General features: G+C 36.8%; 1 protein-coding gene across 1 annotated transcript in view; it reads right to left on the reverse strand.

Annotated features, from left to right (window-relative positions):
- Positions 1-3,324: 3,324 nt before the first annotated feature.
- Stk26 (serine/threonine kinase 26) overlaps positions 3,325-19,035 on the reverse strand; it is a 67,118-nt gene continuing 51,407 nt past the window's right edge. Inside the window, exons 5-13 of the mRNA XM_070039719.1 lie at positions 14,399-14,455; positions 11,508-11,616; positions 11,263-11,420; positions 9,872-10,057; positions 8,203-8,351; positions 7,109-7,202; positions 6,139-6,201; positions 5,922-6,058; positions 3,325-3,829 (exon numbers count right to left, since the gene is read on the reverse strand). Of these exons, the coding sequence (XP_069895820.1) occupies positions 3,805-3,829; positions 5,922-6,058; positions 6,139-6,201; positions 7,109-7,202; positions 8,203-8,351; positions 9,872-10,057; positions 11,263-11,420; positions 11,508-11,616; positions 14,399-14,455 (978 nt within the window). The 3' untranslated portion in view covers positions 3,325-3,804. The remainder of the gene's footprint in view (positions 3,830-5,921; positions 6,059-6,138; positions 6,202-7,108; positions 7,203-8,202; positions 8,352-9,871; positions 10,058-11,262; positions 11,421-11,507; positions 11,617-14,398; positions 14,456-19,035) is intronic.

A 19,035-nucleotide genomic window follows, 5' to 3' on the forward strand; every position in this document is an offset into this window, starting at 1 on the left:
ATCAGCCATTTTCTTAGTCACATTTAATTTGACATTAAGGGAATCTTCTAATTGTGACCACCTAATGTATGGAAGATCCAGCTGTTGCCTCACTCCTGGAGCTTTTCTCTTTAATTTCCTCTCAACATCTGGAACAAGCTTTCTCTGGGAATTGTGGTAGGCTGAAGGGAGTATTATGCACTTCTTCATACAAACATGAATGAAAGACATACTCTTCAACACTGAAAAATGGGGAGAACGTGGGTGGGCATATGCAACTGGCTTCTAATGTCGTTTTCTGATTTAGTAAACTATGACTATGTTGATCATTTTGTACTAAAATAATACTAAACAAAAGTTTCAGCCCTCAATGTTTCAGTGGAATCCAGTTGCACAAGACCCTCCTACCAAATCAGAAATAAGAGGGTAACAGAGCTCTTCTCAACAAAACACATTCTTAGAGTTAATATAGGACTTGGCAAAATTTTAAGCCCACGAATTTCATCAATTATGCTCATTTCTAAAGCCAGATATATGCCTGATGAGGATGGTATGATGTTCGACTTTTAATTTCTCAATTCTTAACTATTTATTTTATGTAATGAGATAAACATTCATAGATAACTTTGTTTGCTGGGTATCTCCTGCAGAAAGTTAATTTTTTTGCCATGTCTATGTTGCATGCATATTGGTAAGGAAGTGAGATGCTACTTTAATAAAGAGTGATGGAAAATGCATTCAATTAAAAAAACAGAAGTTATAACTATGGTCTTCTTTTTGTTTTAATCCATTTCAGAATTGATGGGTTATGGCCTATTACTAAGAAACAGGTCAATTTAGAGGACGAGGAAAAGGAGGAAGACAAGTGAACATGGTAATGGGTGCAGAAGTGGAACTGAGGGATAGCTGAAAAGCAAATGATAGTACCGACAGCAAACCTTATTCATGATCCAAAATACTGTTCTCAGTCTATCAGAAGTTTCCCCAGTTTCCTAGTCCTAACATCAGGAAATTTCCTTTTCATAGACCTCATTTTGCTCTTTTCTTCTCCAGGACATATATATACAGTAACTCACAAGTCTACAGAGTAGTTATGTAACACTGAGAACATAGCGAATCAAGGTCACCTCTATTATTAATTCTATATAACCTATCTCTAGGAAAATTCAAATTCCTTTATGTTCTGTTTTTCTTTTCTTTCTCATCTCAGTTTTTGAAAAACCTTAGTGAAATGTATAGTTTCCTATAGGAACTATAGGGTTCAAATCTATATGCAGTTTTTAAAAAAATAACATGGTAATTTGGGAGATCATATAATGTTTGTAGGTATTTTTGAAAGGAAGGTACATTAAAGATTTTGTCAAAGCTGGGTGTCAGTGGTTCACACCTGTCATCCTAGTTACTCAGTAGTCTGAGATCTGAGGATTGTGGTTCAAAGCCAGCCTGGGCAGGAAAGTCCACAAGACTCTTATCTCCAATAAACTACTCATTAAACTGGAATAGCACTGTGGCTCAAGTGGTAGAGTGCTTGCCTTGAGCTGAAGAGCTGAGGGATAGCACCCAGGCCTAGAGTTCAAGCCCCACGACCGGAAAAAAAAAAAGGATTTTGTCAAGATAGGAGGCAGGCCATATAGTCATTATAGGTATAACTATTAATGTATGTGATATCTTTAGTTTACAACAGAAACTTTGTTTATAGTGTTCTAATAATAAAAAGGAAAAGAGAAAGTATTTTGAAACAATTAAAATAATATACCATACCATCGCACACTACCCCATACTACCTCCAGCTGAAGAAAACACTGATCACAAAATTTAAATATTTATTCGTAAAACCTGAAAAACAGTAGAATATGCTTTACCTAAAAACAGTTTACAGGATTAATAACTATAATGAATAAGCATTACAATTTCTTTTTGTGATGCAGGGCTTATGTTGCAAAGTTTCATGTAATTAATTTACAAACTTGTTGCTCTTACTTCTACAAAAATAGCCATATAATCCATGGTATGAGTTGTGAAATTATTTCCAGAACTCTACAGATAACTGCTATTGAAACTATCAAGAAGGTGAAAAATTTTAACTGAACCATTAATTCAAAATAGAATGCATTACCAGTAATTGTTACAGTATAGGCACCAATAAAAAAAAATAGCATATGACACTGCAACTTTCTCAAGTGTTTCTATTTGAAAAAAGAAGATGCAATGGCCACTTTGACTAAAAACTATACACTTCTAGAACATCTTCTAGTAATTGGCAACTACTCAGATCTCTTAAAAATAACTTGTGCAAAAACCAAATGTGCAGATCCAAATGATAAAATATGAACTATCAAAATTAATTAGTATCAATAATTCTACATCTACTAAAGTATAACACCAGCTGAGCACTTAGGCAGGCATTATATATATATATATATATATATATATATATATATACATATACATACATATATATATATATATACTGCTCTTAAAGAAAACAGTATTACCCACTTAACAGTACCATAAATACAACTGAAAATTGACTGTACAGTCTAACTTACCTTTGAGTGGACAGAAATCCTCCTGTACTATGTTTATTCTCATATGTACTGGACAATGCTCATTTAAATACCCTTTCAAAGGTTAAAAACAATGCTTATGTGCTGATAATTATGAAGAACAAAAAAATGTATAAATAGCTCATAGGAGAATTAACTGCCATATCAAAAAGATGCTGGTGAGCCAGGCACTGGTGGCTCACGCCTGTAATCCTAGCTACTCAGGAGGCTGAGATCTGAGGATTGTGGTTCAAAGCCAACCCAGGCAGGGAAGCCCGTGAGACTTTCATCTCCACTAAACTACTCAGAAATGGCCGGAAGTGGAGCTCTGTCTCAAGTGATAGAGTACTAGTGCTGAGCAGAAGCAGCTCAGGGACATATCCAGGCCCTGAGTTCAAGCCCCAAGACTGGCAAAAAAAAAAAAAAAAAAAAGATGCTGGTGTTGAAATTATATTCATACCTGTTGGTCAGGTATCTAATTACATGACAATCTAAAGCTCTGAGAATCCCAGCATATAAAAAATGTTATGGTTTCTTCAAGAACTATGAGGCTCCAATCTGTTGAGTTGAAGTTGAAGATTTAAAGAATGAAGCCAGACTAACTCCTGTAGTATAACTGAAAATTCATCCTTGGCTAAATGATATTGCTTTAAGTGTCTCACAGCATATTAAATAATAGTTGCCTCTTCCTCTAAAAGTGAAGATAAATACTGTGCACGAAGAGGTACTTGTATTGATGTGATACTCACTGAGGTGAGCTGCCTGGGTAGAAGTCAACACTTTTCTAGATTTCATTTCTAAGAGTGTAGTAAAAGCTTCTGTTTTTAGAAGGTATGACTTATTTCTACCTCCCTACAAATAGTCACTTTAAGAACATGCTTGTGTAAAAAATGCTGTTTGAAGTTTTATGGTTTATAAAAGATGAATATTAATGATGACTTTGAAAGACCTGTATGTGTCACGAGTATACAGTTAACTGAAATTTAAAGCACAAAAGGTATTCATCCTAGTAACTGAAGAAATAATACCTAATAGCCAAACTGTATCTCAAAATTTACTACATTACAGGTGAAACTATAGTATTAAAAGTTATTCCTTACAAAATAATCTCTTTAAAATATAAAATGATAAACACCATCACAAAATAGTTGAATGACTTCTAAATCTTGAATGTTGCAAAGGCACATGGAACTCATGAGTTAAACATCATTAAGCTTGAAGTAACTTTGGTGGGATTCTCTGATTTCATATGAAACAGAAGCCAGCTACAAGAAATTTCTTAGGAGGAATCTTCTGCAGAACACCTATGAAATGAAATACTTCAATTAGTTGTGTATGTTCATATTCATCACTTAAAAGAACTCTGCAGTCAGGCACCAGTGGCTCACATCTGTAATCCTAGCTACTCTGGAGGCTGAGAGCTGAGGATTATGGCTCAAAGCCAGCCTGGGCAAGGAAGTACCTGAGAGTCTTATCTCCAACTAGCCACCAGAAAATCGGAAGTGTTGCTGTGGCTTAAAGTTGTAGAGTACTAGTTTTGACTTGAGGAGCTCAGACAGTGCCCAGGCCCAGAGTTCAAGCCCCACAACTGATCCCCCGACCTCCCCCCCTTACAAAAAAAGAACTCTGCAATGAGAGTTAGCAAATGAAGTTCTTTTACTGAAGTCCCTTTAGTGTCTGATTTCACATCTTCCAATGGATTTGGTCTGCAAACTGGATAACAGATGGTAGTTTCCTGTTCAAACATAGGGATTTTCAGAGGGCTTTAGCTTATGAACGCAAGGGGCTTTATTGGATGGAAAGTTTTGGGGTTTTTTCAGTGTTTGATTTTATATGCTATATAGTTTATTCATCTTGATCCCAGTTGGCATCATGAATACAATGAAACCTAAAGGTGCACTAAGATGATCACTTCATAACTACTAAGGTATAGATTGAATATGTACATTTAAATACAAATCAAGTGTAGGAAAATAATTTTAAAATTATATGTGAGAATGGGGTTTTCTTTTGGTGCCAATACTGAGGCTTGAACTCAGGACCTTGTAGTCTCACTTGGCTTTCTTTGCTCAAGGATGGGGCTGTACCACTTAAGCCAAAGCTTTACTTCTGGGATTTTGTTGGTTAATTGCAGGTAAGTGTCTCATGGACTTGCTGCCCAGGATGGCTTCAAACTGCAATCCTAAGATCTCAGCCTCCTGAGCAGCTAGAATCACAGGTGTGAGCCACCACTGCCCAGCAAAATAAAACCAAACGAAATAGTTCGAGACAGCATAGAAATTGAAATTATATATAAGGACCTAAAAATTTAAAAGACAATTGAGATAATGTCAGTTACATAACCCAGGCTAGTCTAGAACTCAAGATCCTCCTCCCTCCACCTCTGAATGTTAGAATTATAAGCATGTACTAACATGTGTGGTTAACTTTTTATATGCATACCTCAGCTATACAAATAGTGGCATTTCTATACTTGTGAAGACATTAGCAAGAATGTAAGTATTCCTAAATTAAGCTTACAAAAGTTAGAGTAAGGATGTGATCCATTCCCCTACTAGCAGAGAAAGAGAAAAGCCAGGCCATTCTATATTATGCAAATCTACGTGTTATGTAGGAACATCAAAATTCAAAAACTAATGATTAAGGCAGACATAAAGCCATTTTCAAGCACACAACTCTTTTTTTTCCTTTTTTTTTTTTTTTGTTTGGTTGGTTTTTTTGTCGGTCACGGGACCTGAATTCTGGGCCTGGGCACTGTCCCTTAGCTCTTCAGTTCAAGGCTAGTTCTCTACCACTTGAGCCATAGCACCACTTCCGGCTTTTTTCTGCTTATGTGGTGCTGAGGAATCGAACCCAGAGCCTCTTGCATGCAAGGCAAGCACTCTACCACTGAGCCACCTTCCCAGCCCAAGCACACAACTCTTAGGAAATGAGTTTGTACAAATAACTGAAATGATTGTATTAAATTACAAAGGACGATAAATTCACAGCTGATATATACCAATATACTTTTTCTTGCCACTTTCTAAGTTCTGTTTTGATTTCCTTTTTCAAGTTTTTAAAGTTTTATAATACCAATATACTTTTTCTTTTAAAAAAAATGACACTTCAGGGTCTAGGAAGGTGAATCAATGGTAGAGTGTTGCCTTGCATGCATGAGGCCCTAAGTTTGATTACTCAGCACCACATAAGCAGAAAAAGCCAGAAGTGGCACTGTGGTTCACATGGTAGGGCACTATCCTTGAGCTGAAGAGCTGAGGGACAGTGCCCAGGCCCAGAGTTCAGGCCCCACAACCAACAAAATAATTATGTAAATAAATAAATAAATAAATAAATAAATAAATAAATAAATAAATAAATAAATAAATAAATAAATAAATGACACTTCAAACTTACTTTTGAAATTTTTCAATTAATTTCTTCACCATTTTATCTGTGATCCCAGGACAGGTGGCTTCAGCTACAGCAATACTTTTCTCAAGTTCTTCAATTGCCTGATTCCTGGTTGCATTATTCTCATCCTGCTGTTTAAGCTAAGAAAGATTGATTGCATAACATTTAATATATTATACAACTTAAAATGCATAGCCAATGTTAAAGAAGCTACACTTACTTCAGCAAACGCAGGTGTGATTATCATGGACAAACAGCTCAGAGTCTGCACAAAATCTTGCTCCTTTAAATAAATAACACAGATTACACCCATGAAATTAAAATAATCATTCATGTTTTTCTTAGTTATTCTGTAACAAATGTGAACTAATTTGAATTTCCCTCTTCAAAGACCCAAGATAAGGCAAGTCCCCATTCTTTCTTCCTGTCACTAACTCCCATCCATCATCCAGCAGGGCCTCTAACTTCATGAATAGATTATCTATGATTACTTGGGCCTATTTATCTCTGTACAAAATGTACTTTGACAATATCAATGACCATTCAAATGACTTCAGCTGGGGCTGGGAATGTGCTTAGTAGTAGAGTGCTTGCCTAGCAGGCATGAAGCCCCAGGTTCAGTTCCTAACTACCACGTACACAGAAGAAGCCAGAAGTGGTATTGTGGCTCAAGTGGTAGATTGCTAGCCCTGAGCAAAAGAAGCTCAGGGACAGTGCCCAAGCCCTGAGTTCAAGCCCCAAGACTGGTAAAAAATGACTTCTCTTATCTTTTCTTAATTAGTTCAAAACTAATGATAAATGAAGCATGCTATCTACATACTGAGTAAGTTGGACAGGTAGAGGTATTAAATTCTAATAATTTCATGTATCACAATCCCACTATAGTTGGGCAGCCACCTGTAATCTTAGCTACTCAGAGAGCTAAGATCAAAGCATTCTAGTTTGAAGGCAGCTTGGGCAGACAAATTGAAGAGAATCTTATCTCTAATTAGCCAGCAAAAAGCAGAAAGGGAGGTATGGCTCAAGTGATAGAGCACCAGCCTTGAATGAAAAAGTGAAGCAAGAGAGTGAGGCCCAGATTTCAAGCCCTAGTACTGGACCAAAACAACCAACACAACTACCACCACCACCACCAGATAATATTACATAGTTTGCAAGAGTCTATCAAGAGGAAGTAATCAGGTCCATACCGCCCCATTCTGCAGTTTCTTTGGATCAGGCTTCTTTCGCACAGTGGTGAAACTCCATTCAGGATGAACATTACTTTCCTTGCTGGTGGATTCCCTAAAGAGATTTCCAGCGATATCTTTATAGATTCCTAAATAATTCAGCAAGCTAAAAGCACCAAATCAACGCAGGCAGTATCTGAAGGGATGATTATCTCAATGGTTAAAATCTCACAGTATAATTTTTAAAAAGCTTTGATCTCAGTTTCAGGGGGAAACTGCATTTTTCCAAAGAGTAGCTGCACTGCACTGGTCAATGCTAATCCCATATGGAGATCCCTACATATAGAAATACCTCACCACTACCAATTCCCAGGGCTGAGTCTGGCTTTATTGGATGGCTTTCATAGGTAGCTATAGCTAACTATGAGTAGAACATGTATAAATGACCCTAATATATTTTATCCAGAGAAATGTTGGGCAATTGTTTTAATATATGCAGGAATCTGAGTGTATTAGCTAAACAAATTTGTTATTTATTATCTTTGTTCCAGTTCATTTACTAGAAGAATAAAATCTGGCATAGCCTACAAACTCTTCTGGTCAAAATTAAGATAGGGACTGAGAGGTTGAATTATTGCTATAAATGCTGCCATTAAAACAACACTAACTTTTTCAGGTGATAAATACATATAAGTGAATATTTTTTAGTGTACCAGTCTATTCACAGTTTGATACATGGCCAAGAGGTAGGAAAAGCCTGTAGGTCTATTCTCCAGAGGGATTATGCAGTTGCCACAAAAGTATATGAAAATATAGCTCCTCATTATTCATTGCAGACTAATATAACACCTTTAATCAAATCTTATTCCAAAATTTTGTAATATACTCAAGTATCCACTAGGGGTTAGACCAAGACCATTTAAAACTGGAGCCATTCAGTTTTCAAATTCATTGTATTCCACAAACGGTGACTGAAAAGGACTTTTACAGATTCTGAAACAGTGTGCTTTGCATTTTATGCTAGATTAAGCAGGCTGGATCATTGTTTAAAAGTGTAGCACATTAAAATGGGCTTCTTATGTTTAAAAAAAGAGAGAGAAGTAATTTATACATACGAATCAGAACCCTCAGAATCAGATTCATCATCACTGTGTCCTTCTGCCTTCCATCTCTTAAATCGATCTATCAGTTCAGTCAGATAAGAAGTCTTCTTGGAATTTTTTACAATGAATTTGTGTTTCAAAAGTTCTTTAGCTGTGGGACGCTAAGGCAAAGCAAAATGAAGGTTATATGACTATTTCAAGGCTGTGATTGCAAAGGATGGGTTTAAAAGACATTTGAATTATTAAACTGCAAAATAGAAAAGTATACCTAAAGGAATGGGAATAAGTAAAATGCTATAAGAAAATAGCTACTTCTATCTTCAAAGTGTCTCAAGGCAATCACATTTAAATTTACTACTTTGGTACCCCAATTTGTTAAAGTCCAATGGGCAGAAGAGAGCCTACCTGCCAGCAAATCAGCAGATCAAGCTTTCTCAAAAGCAGAGATAAACATGTAAAAATATCTCAATACTTAAACAATTTTAGTGCATTTAATATAAATTGAGAAATATCACAAAACCCAGTAAGACTGTAGTTTGGTATCATTTGGACCATTTTATGATCCCCTGCTTTCAGTATTATGTTCCTATGTCTTACAAATCCTACTTTATCAAGCATTTAATTATAAATAGCAGACTTTGTGGGGTGATATCATTTCCTCCAGTATTTTATTATTATCAGAGTGTTGATTTTCAACTTAAAAATACTTATATTAAGCTTAAACAATTCACAAATATTTGTAGTCTCTAGAAAGTCATAATGCACCATCATTTTAACTATAGTAAAATAAGGATAAAAGTTCCCAAATAAATAAATAAATAAATAAATAAATAAGCTTACTAAACTACCCAATGTATAAAACTTCATGTTGGAGCTTCGAAACAATAAATAAAATAGTTAAATATAAACTTATATGAAAAATAAAAAGGGATTTGATTTTTTTGGGGGGGTCTGGTTGTGGGGCCTGAACTCTGGGCCTGGACACTGTCCCTCAGCTCTTCAGCTCAAGGCTAGCACTCTACCACTTGAGCCACACCGCCACTTCCGGCTTTTTTCATTTTGCTTATGTGGTGCTGAGGAATCGAACCCAGGGCCTCAGGCATGCAAAGCAAGCGCTCTACCACTGAAAAGGGATTTGAAAAAAGTCATTGTGAATATTTATACAGGTACTTTAAATAATATAAAATAAATTTCTTCAACCTTTTCTCCTTGAAAGAAAAAAAAGAAATGATTAATAGATCAAACAGGAATCTAAGGAGCAAAAAAATTGACTTAAAAGACCCCTTTCCTGAGGGGAAGGAGAAAAGCAACTAAGGATTTGTTTAAGAAGTCAATAGGAGGGTTGGGAATGTAGCTTAGTGGTAGAGTGCTTGCCTAATATGCATAAAGCCCTGGGTTCAATTCCTTAATACCACATAAACAGAAAAGGCCAGAAGTGGTGCTATGACTCAAGTGGTAGAGTGCAATCCTTGAGCAAAAGCTCAAGGACAGTGCTCAGGCCCTGAGTTCAAGTCCCAGGACTGGCAAAAAAAAAAAAAACCGTGTCAATAGGAATACAGAAGGGAAGAGCAGGTTTGTGGATGGATCTTGGCTGATTTTCACATGCCCTGTAGGAAAAGCCACTTTTATTATAAGCAGATCTAATAATAGAAAAGAAATAGTGGTCGTAATATATACTCACAAATGATGGATCTTTATTCAGGCAAGCATCAATGAACTCCTTAAAGGACTTACTAAAGTCTCCAACAAGAGTTGGAGGATTGTTTTTGGGGATAAGAAACAGAACTCTCATTGGATGCATATCAGAGTTTGGTGGCTCTCCTTTGGCGAGCTCAATGGCAGTAATTCCCAATGACCAAATGTCAGCCTACAGTAAAAGAAAGAGAAGTACATTACTTTGAAATTCTATTCCAGCATACTGGCAAAAGAAGGTCTGTAAAAATGTAGTGTTAATAATTTTTAAAACGGGCCGGGAAGGTGGCTCAGTAGTAGAGTGCTTGCCTCGCATGCATGAGGCCCTGGGTTCGATTCCTCACCACATAAGCAGAAAAAGCCAGAAGTGGCGCTGTGGCTCAAGTGGTAGACTGCTAGCCTTGAGCTGAAGAGCTGAGGGACAATGCCCAGGCCCAGAGTTCAGGCCCCATGACTGATAATAATAATAATAATAATAATAATAATAATAATAATAATAATATTAACACAATTTACTTATAAAAATGGTTGACCTAGGTTCTGGTGGCTCACACCTGTAATCATAGCTACCTAGGATGCTAAGATCTGAAGATCATAGTTCACAGCCAGGCTGGGCAGAAAACTCCAAAAGACACTTATCTCCAAGTAACCAGAAAAAAACCTGGAAGTGGAAATCTGGCTCAAGTAGTAGAGTTCTAGCCTTGAGTTAAAAAGCCAAGCAAGTATGTAAGGCCCTACGTTTCAGCCTGATTGGTACACAAAAGATTGACTTTTGTACTTTGTGCCAGACACTATTCTAGGCAAGGAAGATTCAAGTAGTAAATAAGGCAGACTGATTAATAAATATTAGAATGTCCAATGGCTAAGTTCTATAAAGGAAACAATAAATACAGCAAGGGGAGAATGAAGACTAGGATTAAGAGAGCTATACATTTACATAGGATGGTTGTGAAAGATATCTCTGCGTAGACAATGTACAAGCAGAGACTTAATCGAGTGGAAGGTTATTTCAGACAAAGAAAGACAAGAACAAATGTCCTGTTTGGGGACCAACAAGGCCATTATGGCTGAAGCAGAAAAGTACAGAAGAACTTGCTAAGAGATAAAGTTGGAGAGGAGACTATGGTCACACCATGTAGATCTTTGTACATCCCAAGAAGGAGTTTGGATATTATCCAAGTGGGATAGAAAGCCACTGGAATGAATAAGGTTCAAATATTATGAGCATGAAGGGAATTTATGATGAATCAGCAACATATGACAAAAATTCTTCCTTAAAGACACACTCAAAAAGCAAGGGAAAATAGAGCAGGTTATTAACTCGGATAGCAGATGATTGCACCGATAAGAATAAAATCATTTTTCCACGTGATACATTACCTTTGAGTCATAAGCTGACTGTTGAATAACTTCAGGAGCCATCCAAAATGGAGTTCCCACAAAGGTGTTTCTTTTAATTTGTGTATCAGTCAGCTGGCCAGCCACTCCAAAGTCAGCAAGTTTCACATCTCCTTGTTCTGAGAGCAAGACATTGGCAGCTAGAGAGCAAAGTACAAAGAAAAAAGAACCTTCAGTTTCCTCCATTGCATCTGTTTTTCTCACGTTTGCATTTGACTGCTGTGTACCTTTTATGTCGCGGTGAATTTTCTTTTCAGAATGCAGATAGTCCAGACCTTTCAAAATCTCTTTTAGCATGGTAGCAATCTGGAACTCATCAAATGGACCAGCTCGCAGCTTGAAGAGAAAAACACACTTATATTTCAGATACACTGAAAAAATTGCAGAAATAAAATTGCAAACTGATAGTTTTACAATGAGGGCATCACTTAGATAAATAAAATCGTTGTTTATTAAGCTACCATTTGAACAAATGAGGAAAATTGTTTAAGGTAGAAAACAAAGCAAAACAGTTTTATCAATGGGCTAAGTGAATGAGGATCTCAGGGATTAAACTTAAAAGTTAATAAAAGATCATACAAACCATTTTATTTTCACCAAAGAGTGAAGAAATATGGTAAATGATGATCAATTTACATATCTTTGTTTTAGGTGGAAAACAAAAAAGCAGCTAGTTAAATTCTGGGATTTGCTATTAAAAGTCACTACCTATTAGTCTGTTGTTAGTGGCTCACACCTATAACCCTAGTTACTCAGAAAACTGAGCTCTGAGAATCATGATTTAAAGCCAGCTCAGACAAAAAAAGTCCATATGACTCTTACTTCTAATTAACCACCAAAAAGCCAGAAGTGGAGCTGTGGTTCAAGTTGTGCAGTAGCAGCCCTGAGTGAACTACCTAATAGCATTCAGGCCCAGAGTTCAATTCCCAATACTAGCTACTGGCCCTGATTTGATTTTTAGATCAGCAACGATTTGATCAGACAGGTCAACTAAACAGTTCTTGGTATTTTATATGTATTAATAATACTGTGAGGAACAGAGCCTTTTTAAGAAATACCCTTTAAATTACCCAGGAATGCAATAATTAAATGATTCAGACTTTTATTGTAAAAATTCAAATTATGGTGGAATGATTATTTTTCAAATAAACCTAACACATTTCCCTTCCTTTCCCTAACCCTGCCTGTACCAAAGCCAACAGTTCCAAGTAGAATACAAGGAAAGCAATGATTAGGTTTCAGAAGAACTTGTAATGGAATATCTGAAAATCTCTCTTTAAAATAAATGGTTATTTTCAAATTCTGGTACCTCATAAAGCATACACAGTGGACTGTACAATATTATTACAGGAAAGGGTGGGAAGGGAAAGTCAGAGTTAGAGTTCTGTTTGCTGGAAGGAGGGACGAGGTGCTGAAAATCAAACACTGTCCACTCTGCCTCACACTGGGAGGGATTCAAGGCTCTTTGGCACCTTGTGTATTTCATCTTTCATGAATGCCATATTTATACTGAATAAAGAGCACTTTCATGTTGAAATTTAACAGCTTAAAATAGAAACTATATTTTAGTCTCACCATTTCATACTAACTGTGGTCTGGGTATACAGTATACTCCAGGGATATCTGTAATTCAATCATCCCTTTCCTAGGTAAGGTTATCTATTTACTTGCAAATCTATCAACTTCCACCCTAAAAGTTTCTATTTAAACAGTAGTGATTAAAAATCATTCAAAGGTGAAAATGAGACATGTTAATGATGGCTGGTAATGAAATTCTGAGGAAGTACCAAATAACTGATGCACAAACATCGTATTAATACTGGGATTTAGTATCACTTGATGATCAAATGTTAGCAGGGATCAAGGAGGTATATCCTCGGTTACTTAAAAAAAAAAAACGGGTGAGATCCACATAAGAAGCTTTGTTCTCAAAAGTTTGTAAATTGGCCTGGAAAAGACAGTGTATGTACTACCTGATATAGAAAAATTTAAAATATTTAAGTTAAAACAAACAAAAAGGGCTGACATGGGTGGCTCACGCCTGTAGTCCTAGCACAAAAGCTCAAACACAGTGCCCATACCCTATGTTCAAGCTCTAGAACATACACTAACACATAGACACACAGACAGACACAGTCACACAGACACAGACAGACAGACAGACAGACAGACAGACAGACAGACAGACAGACAGACACACACACACACACACACACACACACACACACACACACACACAGAAGATTCTTGAACTTGTTATAGTTTTAGTTTAAAATTCCAAATAAAATCTCCCCTAAGTGCTGAAAGACAATGGGAGGGAAGATTATGTGACAGGGCAGGGAAAGTGGTATAGTAAGGTTTTCTGATTCTGTATCACACAGAAAATTGCCTCAAACCTGGTAGCTCAAATGTTTCCTTCAGCCTGCTGGTAGAGAGGAAAAGAATAACAAATGTTTTTATTCTTTGAACTGATGCAATTGTCCTCATAAAACTTTATTTATAAAAATAAGCCATGGCCTACTTAGTTTGTAAACCCTTATTTATCGTTTGTGTGCTCAATTAATTTGCTCAACTTTATAAATTTCCTTTTCATCTTATTTTGTTATCCTCTAGATTTCTTTTTGCCTATTTTATTGGCAGTACTAGGGTTTGAACTCAGGGTTTCATGCTCCTTAGATACTTGTTAAATCACTTGGTAAGGACACTGATGTCATTCCTGAGGGCTCTGCCATCATAATTCTTTTCCAAAGGCCTTACCTTTGAATACCATCAAACTAGGGATTAAGATTTCCACAGTGAATGTGGGTGGAACATATTCAGTTCATAATCATCTTTAATGACAGTTACCCCAATTATGTTGTTTTGTTTTGTTTTGTTTTATCAGTCTTGGGGTTGAACTCAGGGCTTGAGTGCTATCCCTGAATTTCTTTCCTCAAGGCTAGCAATCTACTACTTGAGCCACAGCTTCATCTCCTTTTTAGACTAGCAGCAATGTGAGACAGCTGATGTACATATGGTGTAGTGATCCTGACAAAAGTGATTACTTAGCTGACTCCAAAGAAAAATGTTACTTTGTGTGTTGGGGTAATCAGTGTTGTAATTATTTAAAAATACTCACAAGATCCAGTGCTGAGCCTCCACCCAGGTATTCCATTATTATCCATAATTTTGAACCCTGTAAAGCCATGAAGCAATTTAATAATTACAAACTTGATCCAAAATAACATATTTGAAAGATCATCTCAAATCTAACACAATGATTACACAATATAGATTTAAAAGTGGCTACAAGTACCTAACTTGGAATCTATCATATATATTTCTTTTGCCAGTCCTCAGGCTTGAACTCTGAGCCTGGGCACTGCCTCTGAGCTTCTTTTGCTCAAGGCTAGCACTCTACCACTTGAGCCACAGCGCCACTTTGGCTTTTTCTGTGTATGTGGTACTGAGGAATCAAATCCAGGGCTTCATGCATGCAAGGCAAGCACTCTACCACTAAGCCACATTCCCAACCCCAATATTTATTTTCCATAAAACTTTTCAAACTGGAAAGCAAAGTTCTGAGTGTATACTCCAACAAATCTACTTAGCCTTTGCTATAGCTAAAAATATTCAAATACTGTTTACCATTAAACAGTATTTTTTATAAAACCAATACCATAACTTTAAATTATTATCTTGGAAACACTGAATGGAAAAAGATAGTTACATTGGAGAATATGGAGGTAAGTGGACATATGTGGACATATTGCTTTTCAAACAATTTTTGAGGAAGACAGTAGATATTTAGCCTCATTTTAATTTGTAGTTTTCTGGGTGCTTTTTTTCTGTTATTACTGTTGTTCTTAGGAGTTTTTTGGGGGGGGATGGGGAAGGAGGGGAACCCTGGGATATGAACTTCAGGCTTCATATATATATATATACATATACATATATACACATATATATGTATATGTATATATATATATATATAGGCAATCACTTGAGTTCTTCTTCTAGCCCTATTAGTTTTAATGTACTTTGCAACTTTTATCAGCAATAATTAATAGAAACTTCTGTGCATACATACAATCCAGAAAGAATATTGGCTTTTTCTCTCTGATATAAATGGATAAGAAAACGAGTGTGTAGTTTAAAAACCATATGATCATTCCAAGTAAAATTAACTTCATTATAAGCTGAACAAGAGGCAATGGAACTCATAGGGGGTGACACATACACACACCTTTTAAAACAAGTGTGGGCACACATAGCTGTACAAGATAAATATTGGAGAGCCGGAATGTAGCTCAGTAGTAGATTGGTTACCTAGCATATATGAGGTCCTGGGTTTGATCCCCAGAACTGGCCATAAAACAAACACACACACACCAACCAATCAACCAACCAAATGCAACAAAATTCCCCTTTGGAACAACAAACCACTAATCTCCTTTTTTTTTTTTTTTTTTTTTTTTTTACAGCCATAGCTGAAATACTAGAGACACCTCTCCCTCTCTCCATACCATTTCATGAATGGCATTCCCTGAAATTTTATGAGACCACAGAGCTGACTAGAAGTGGAAAGGCTGGTTTTTACTACACTGCTAAAAAGTCAAGTTGTGAATGAATTGTGTTCCAAGACTCGTTTGTAAGTGAAGACATTTGGATTTTTTAAAAACAATTATTTTCTTATAAAAGAATGTCTAGGCCAGGCGCCAGTGGCTCATGCCTGTAATCCTAGCTACTCAGGAAGTTGAGGTCTGAGGATCGCAGTTCAAAGCTAGCCCAGGCAGGAAAGACTGTGAGATTCTTATCTCTAATAAACCACTCAGAAAACCAGAAGTGGTACTGTGGCTCAAGTGGTAGAGAGCTAGCCTTGAGCTGAAGAGCTGAGGGACAGGCCCAGGCCCAGAGTTCATGCCCCAAGACCAACCAAAAGAAAAGAAAAGAAAAGAATGCCTAGGTTCCTGATATATCTCAGGAAAATTTTAACATACGTATCCATAATACAGTTTTAGAGAAAAATCACTATAATTTTATACCTTAACAATTTTTCTAGGGTGAAAAATTGTATTCACTGTTGTTTCAACTTGTGACACCAGTAATACATTTCTGACATCTCCATCCCCAGGTGTGGAATGAAGAGTCTCAAACTACTGCTTGAGCCATCAAACTCTAAACTCCCTGGGGAAGTACCCAGGAGTTCAATTAAAAATTTCGAAGCATCTCATGGGGCTGGGAGTTTATCAAGGCAGTGAATGGCCTCCAGTGACATAATGATGAAGTACTCAGTACATGGTAGAAAGTTGAAGACACAGAGCTGAGTTGACATTGTGGGGGCTGGAGATACCACTTAAGAGTTGGGGGATGGGAAAGGGCAGCTCAGTCAAAGGACAACAGGATTCTCCTTTCTAGATGCTGATACTGTGTAGGGTGCATACTAAGAATAGAGGGAGAGGATTCCAGCACTCTGTTCAGTCTGTCTAGTAATCTTTCTTGTTTTGAGTCAATCCTGCCTCAGTCTCCTGAGTGCTATGATTACAGGCATGTGACATCCGTTTGTCCTACACTAGCAGACCAGCTCAAACAGAGGAACAAAGAGCTTAGAGTCACATGTCTAGAGTAGGAATGAAGAAGTATTCCCATGATAGTGGGGAGGGAAGAATTCTAGGAGCAGATCGTGTAACTTGTGTTACAATTCTGCACAAATGAAAGTGTTGGCTTTCCAAGTTACAAAGATAATGTGTGCCTTTCTGTGTATACCTATTCAAAATACATACTTTCCAACTCTCCCAACAGTAACCAAAATTTTACATATATAAAAAAAGCTTGAGATGTAAACCATGAAAGCAGTACATATTGCTTAGTTCCAAGTAAGCAACTTCTAAATCTGAAAATATGTTTCTCTCTACCAGTAAACAAGTTATTCAGCATAACTAGGACTCATGTGAGATAAGATGGGCTTGATGGCTTTCCTGGCTGACTCCTCTTGATCTCTACTTCTAGAGACAAGCATCAGGGAGAATGGGAACGGTTGCAGGACAGGCATAAGCCTAAAGCAAAGCCTAGGGAGCATCATAAGAATAGCAAGCCCAGCTTAACCAAAGTCTTCCTACTGGTTGCTGGTCAACATCAGGATTCAAAGGCTCAAAGAAAAAAACACTCATCACAAACAAAAGAAATCCAAACAAAGAAGACACTATAATCCTAGGGTAAGATAGTTTCTAGCTTTGATTTCTGATTAAAGAGTTCCGGCCTAGTAGAAGGTAGTTAAGCATCATTTGTTTTTGAAATAATTTAAAACCCAATGATGGCCTCTGCATACTCGTTTACAATTCCAAAAGAGCCAAGGGAATATAAGCTAAACCATAAAGTTAGCACATTAAGTGCAGGAGCTCCCTGAAGAAAAAAACCCACTTCTCAACTTACTAGAGAATCTCCACATGTGAACAATGGTAATAGGGAGTGAGTTTAAAGTACTATATTTCATAGGTGCCCAGGCAGGGAATGGGAAATTATTTCCAAATTCAAAACACCTAAACATTACCTGCACAAGTATACTATTTACTGGGAATAAGTTTGTCTTAGCAAATTACTTGTTTTTAAAATGTCAACTCTATTGAGAACTTGGAACCCAAATATTTTGTTCCCTAAAACAGACCTTTAGACAAAGTGGGGGAGAAATACTAATGTGAAGTTAGCATTTATATATTCATAGAAAAAAACACTTAATTACTTGTTCTACCTATTTGAGAGAAGGTTATATTATATTCATGTTGAATTAAGTAGGCAGTCTATTAATCCATGTCAATGCTGTATAACTCTGCTTATATGAGATGTTCAAAGTGATTAAAGCCATACACACATGGTAATTGTCAAGAAGAGAGGACTAGAGAGTTATTGTTTGATATTACAGTTTTAGTTGGTGAAAATGCTCGAGAAATGGTTAGTGGTGATGGTTGTACAATAAGGTAAATGTATTTAATGACAAGAACTACACACTTAAGAATGGCTAAAATATTAAATTATGTTATATCTGTCCTATCACCACTGAAAGCATAGCACATAACACTTGTAGAACCTAGACGGGTACCAGTTGCTCAAGCCTGTAATTCTAGCTACTCAGGCTGAGATCTGAGTTCAAAGTCAGTCTAGGAAGGCAGGTCTGTGAGATTCTTATTTCCAATTAACCACCAAAAAGTTAGAAGTGGATCTCTGGCTCAAAGGGTAGAGCAGTAACCTTAGCAAAAAATTTTTTAAAACCCTTAGGGACAGTGTCCAGTCCCTGAGTTTGAGCTCCAGGACCGACCAACACATATAAACACACAGACAGACAGACAGACAGACAGACACACACACACACACACACACACACACACATACACACATACACACACACACACACACACACACACACACACACACACACACACACACACACACACACACACACACACACACACACACAGCTAAAGAAGGAAAAGATTTATAGAACTTCCAAAAGGGAAGAAATTTGCTTGTAGCTAAATCCTTTATCTCCTCTCCATTGTTTTGCTCTAGTGTGGAATGTTCTGTCAATACTTATCCCACCAAACTCAAGACTTAATTCAAATGCTGCTCCCTGATTTTAGTGTTCATGCACTTGGGAGTACTATAGCCAAAGGTAAGTGAAGCAAATTAGAAACACATAGTTGAGACTGAAGAGAGAGGCTGGAACCAGAGATGTCAATTTAGTAGCTGTCAGAATATAATACATGGAACAAACCAGGGCAA

The sequence above is a fragment of the Dipodomys merriami genome, unplaced genomic scaffold, assembly GCF_024711535.1.
Source record: "Dipodomys merriami isolate MVZ:Mamm:240054 unplaced genomic scaffold, mDipMer1.0.p SCAF_3, whole genome shotgun sequence".
Classification (NCBI taxonomy): Eukaryota; Metazoa; Chordata; class Mammalia; order Rodentia; family Heteromyidae; genus Dipodomys; species Dipodomys merriami.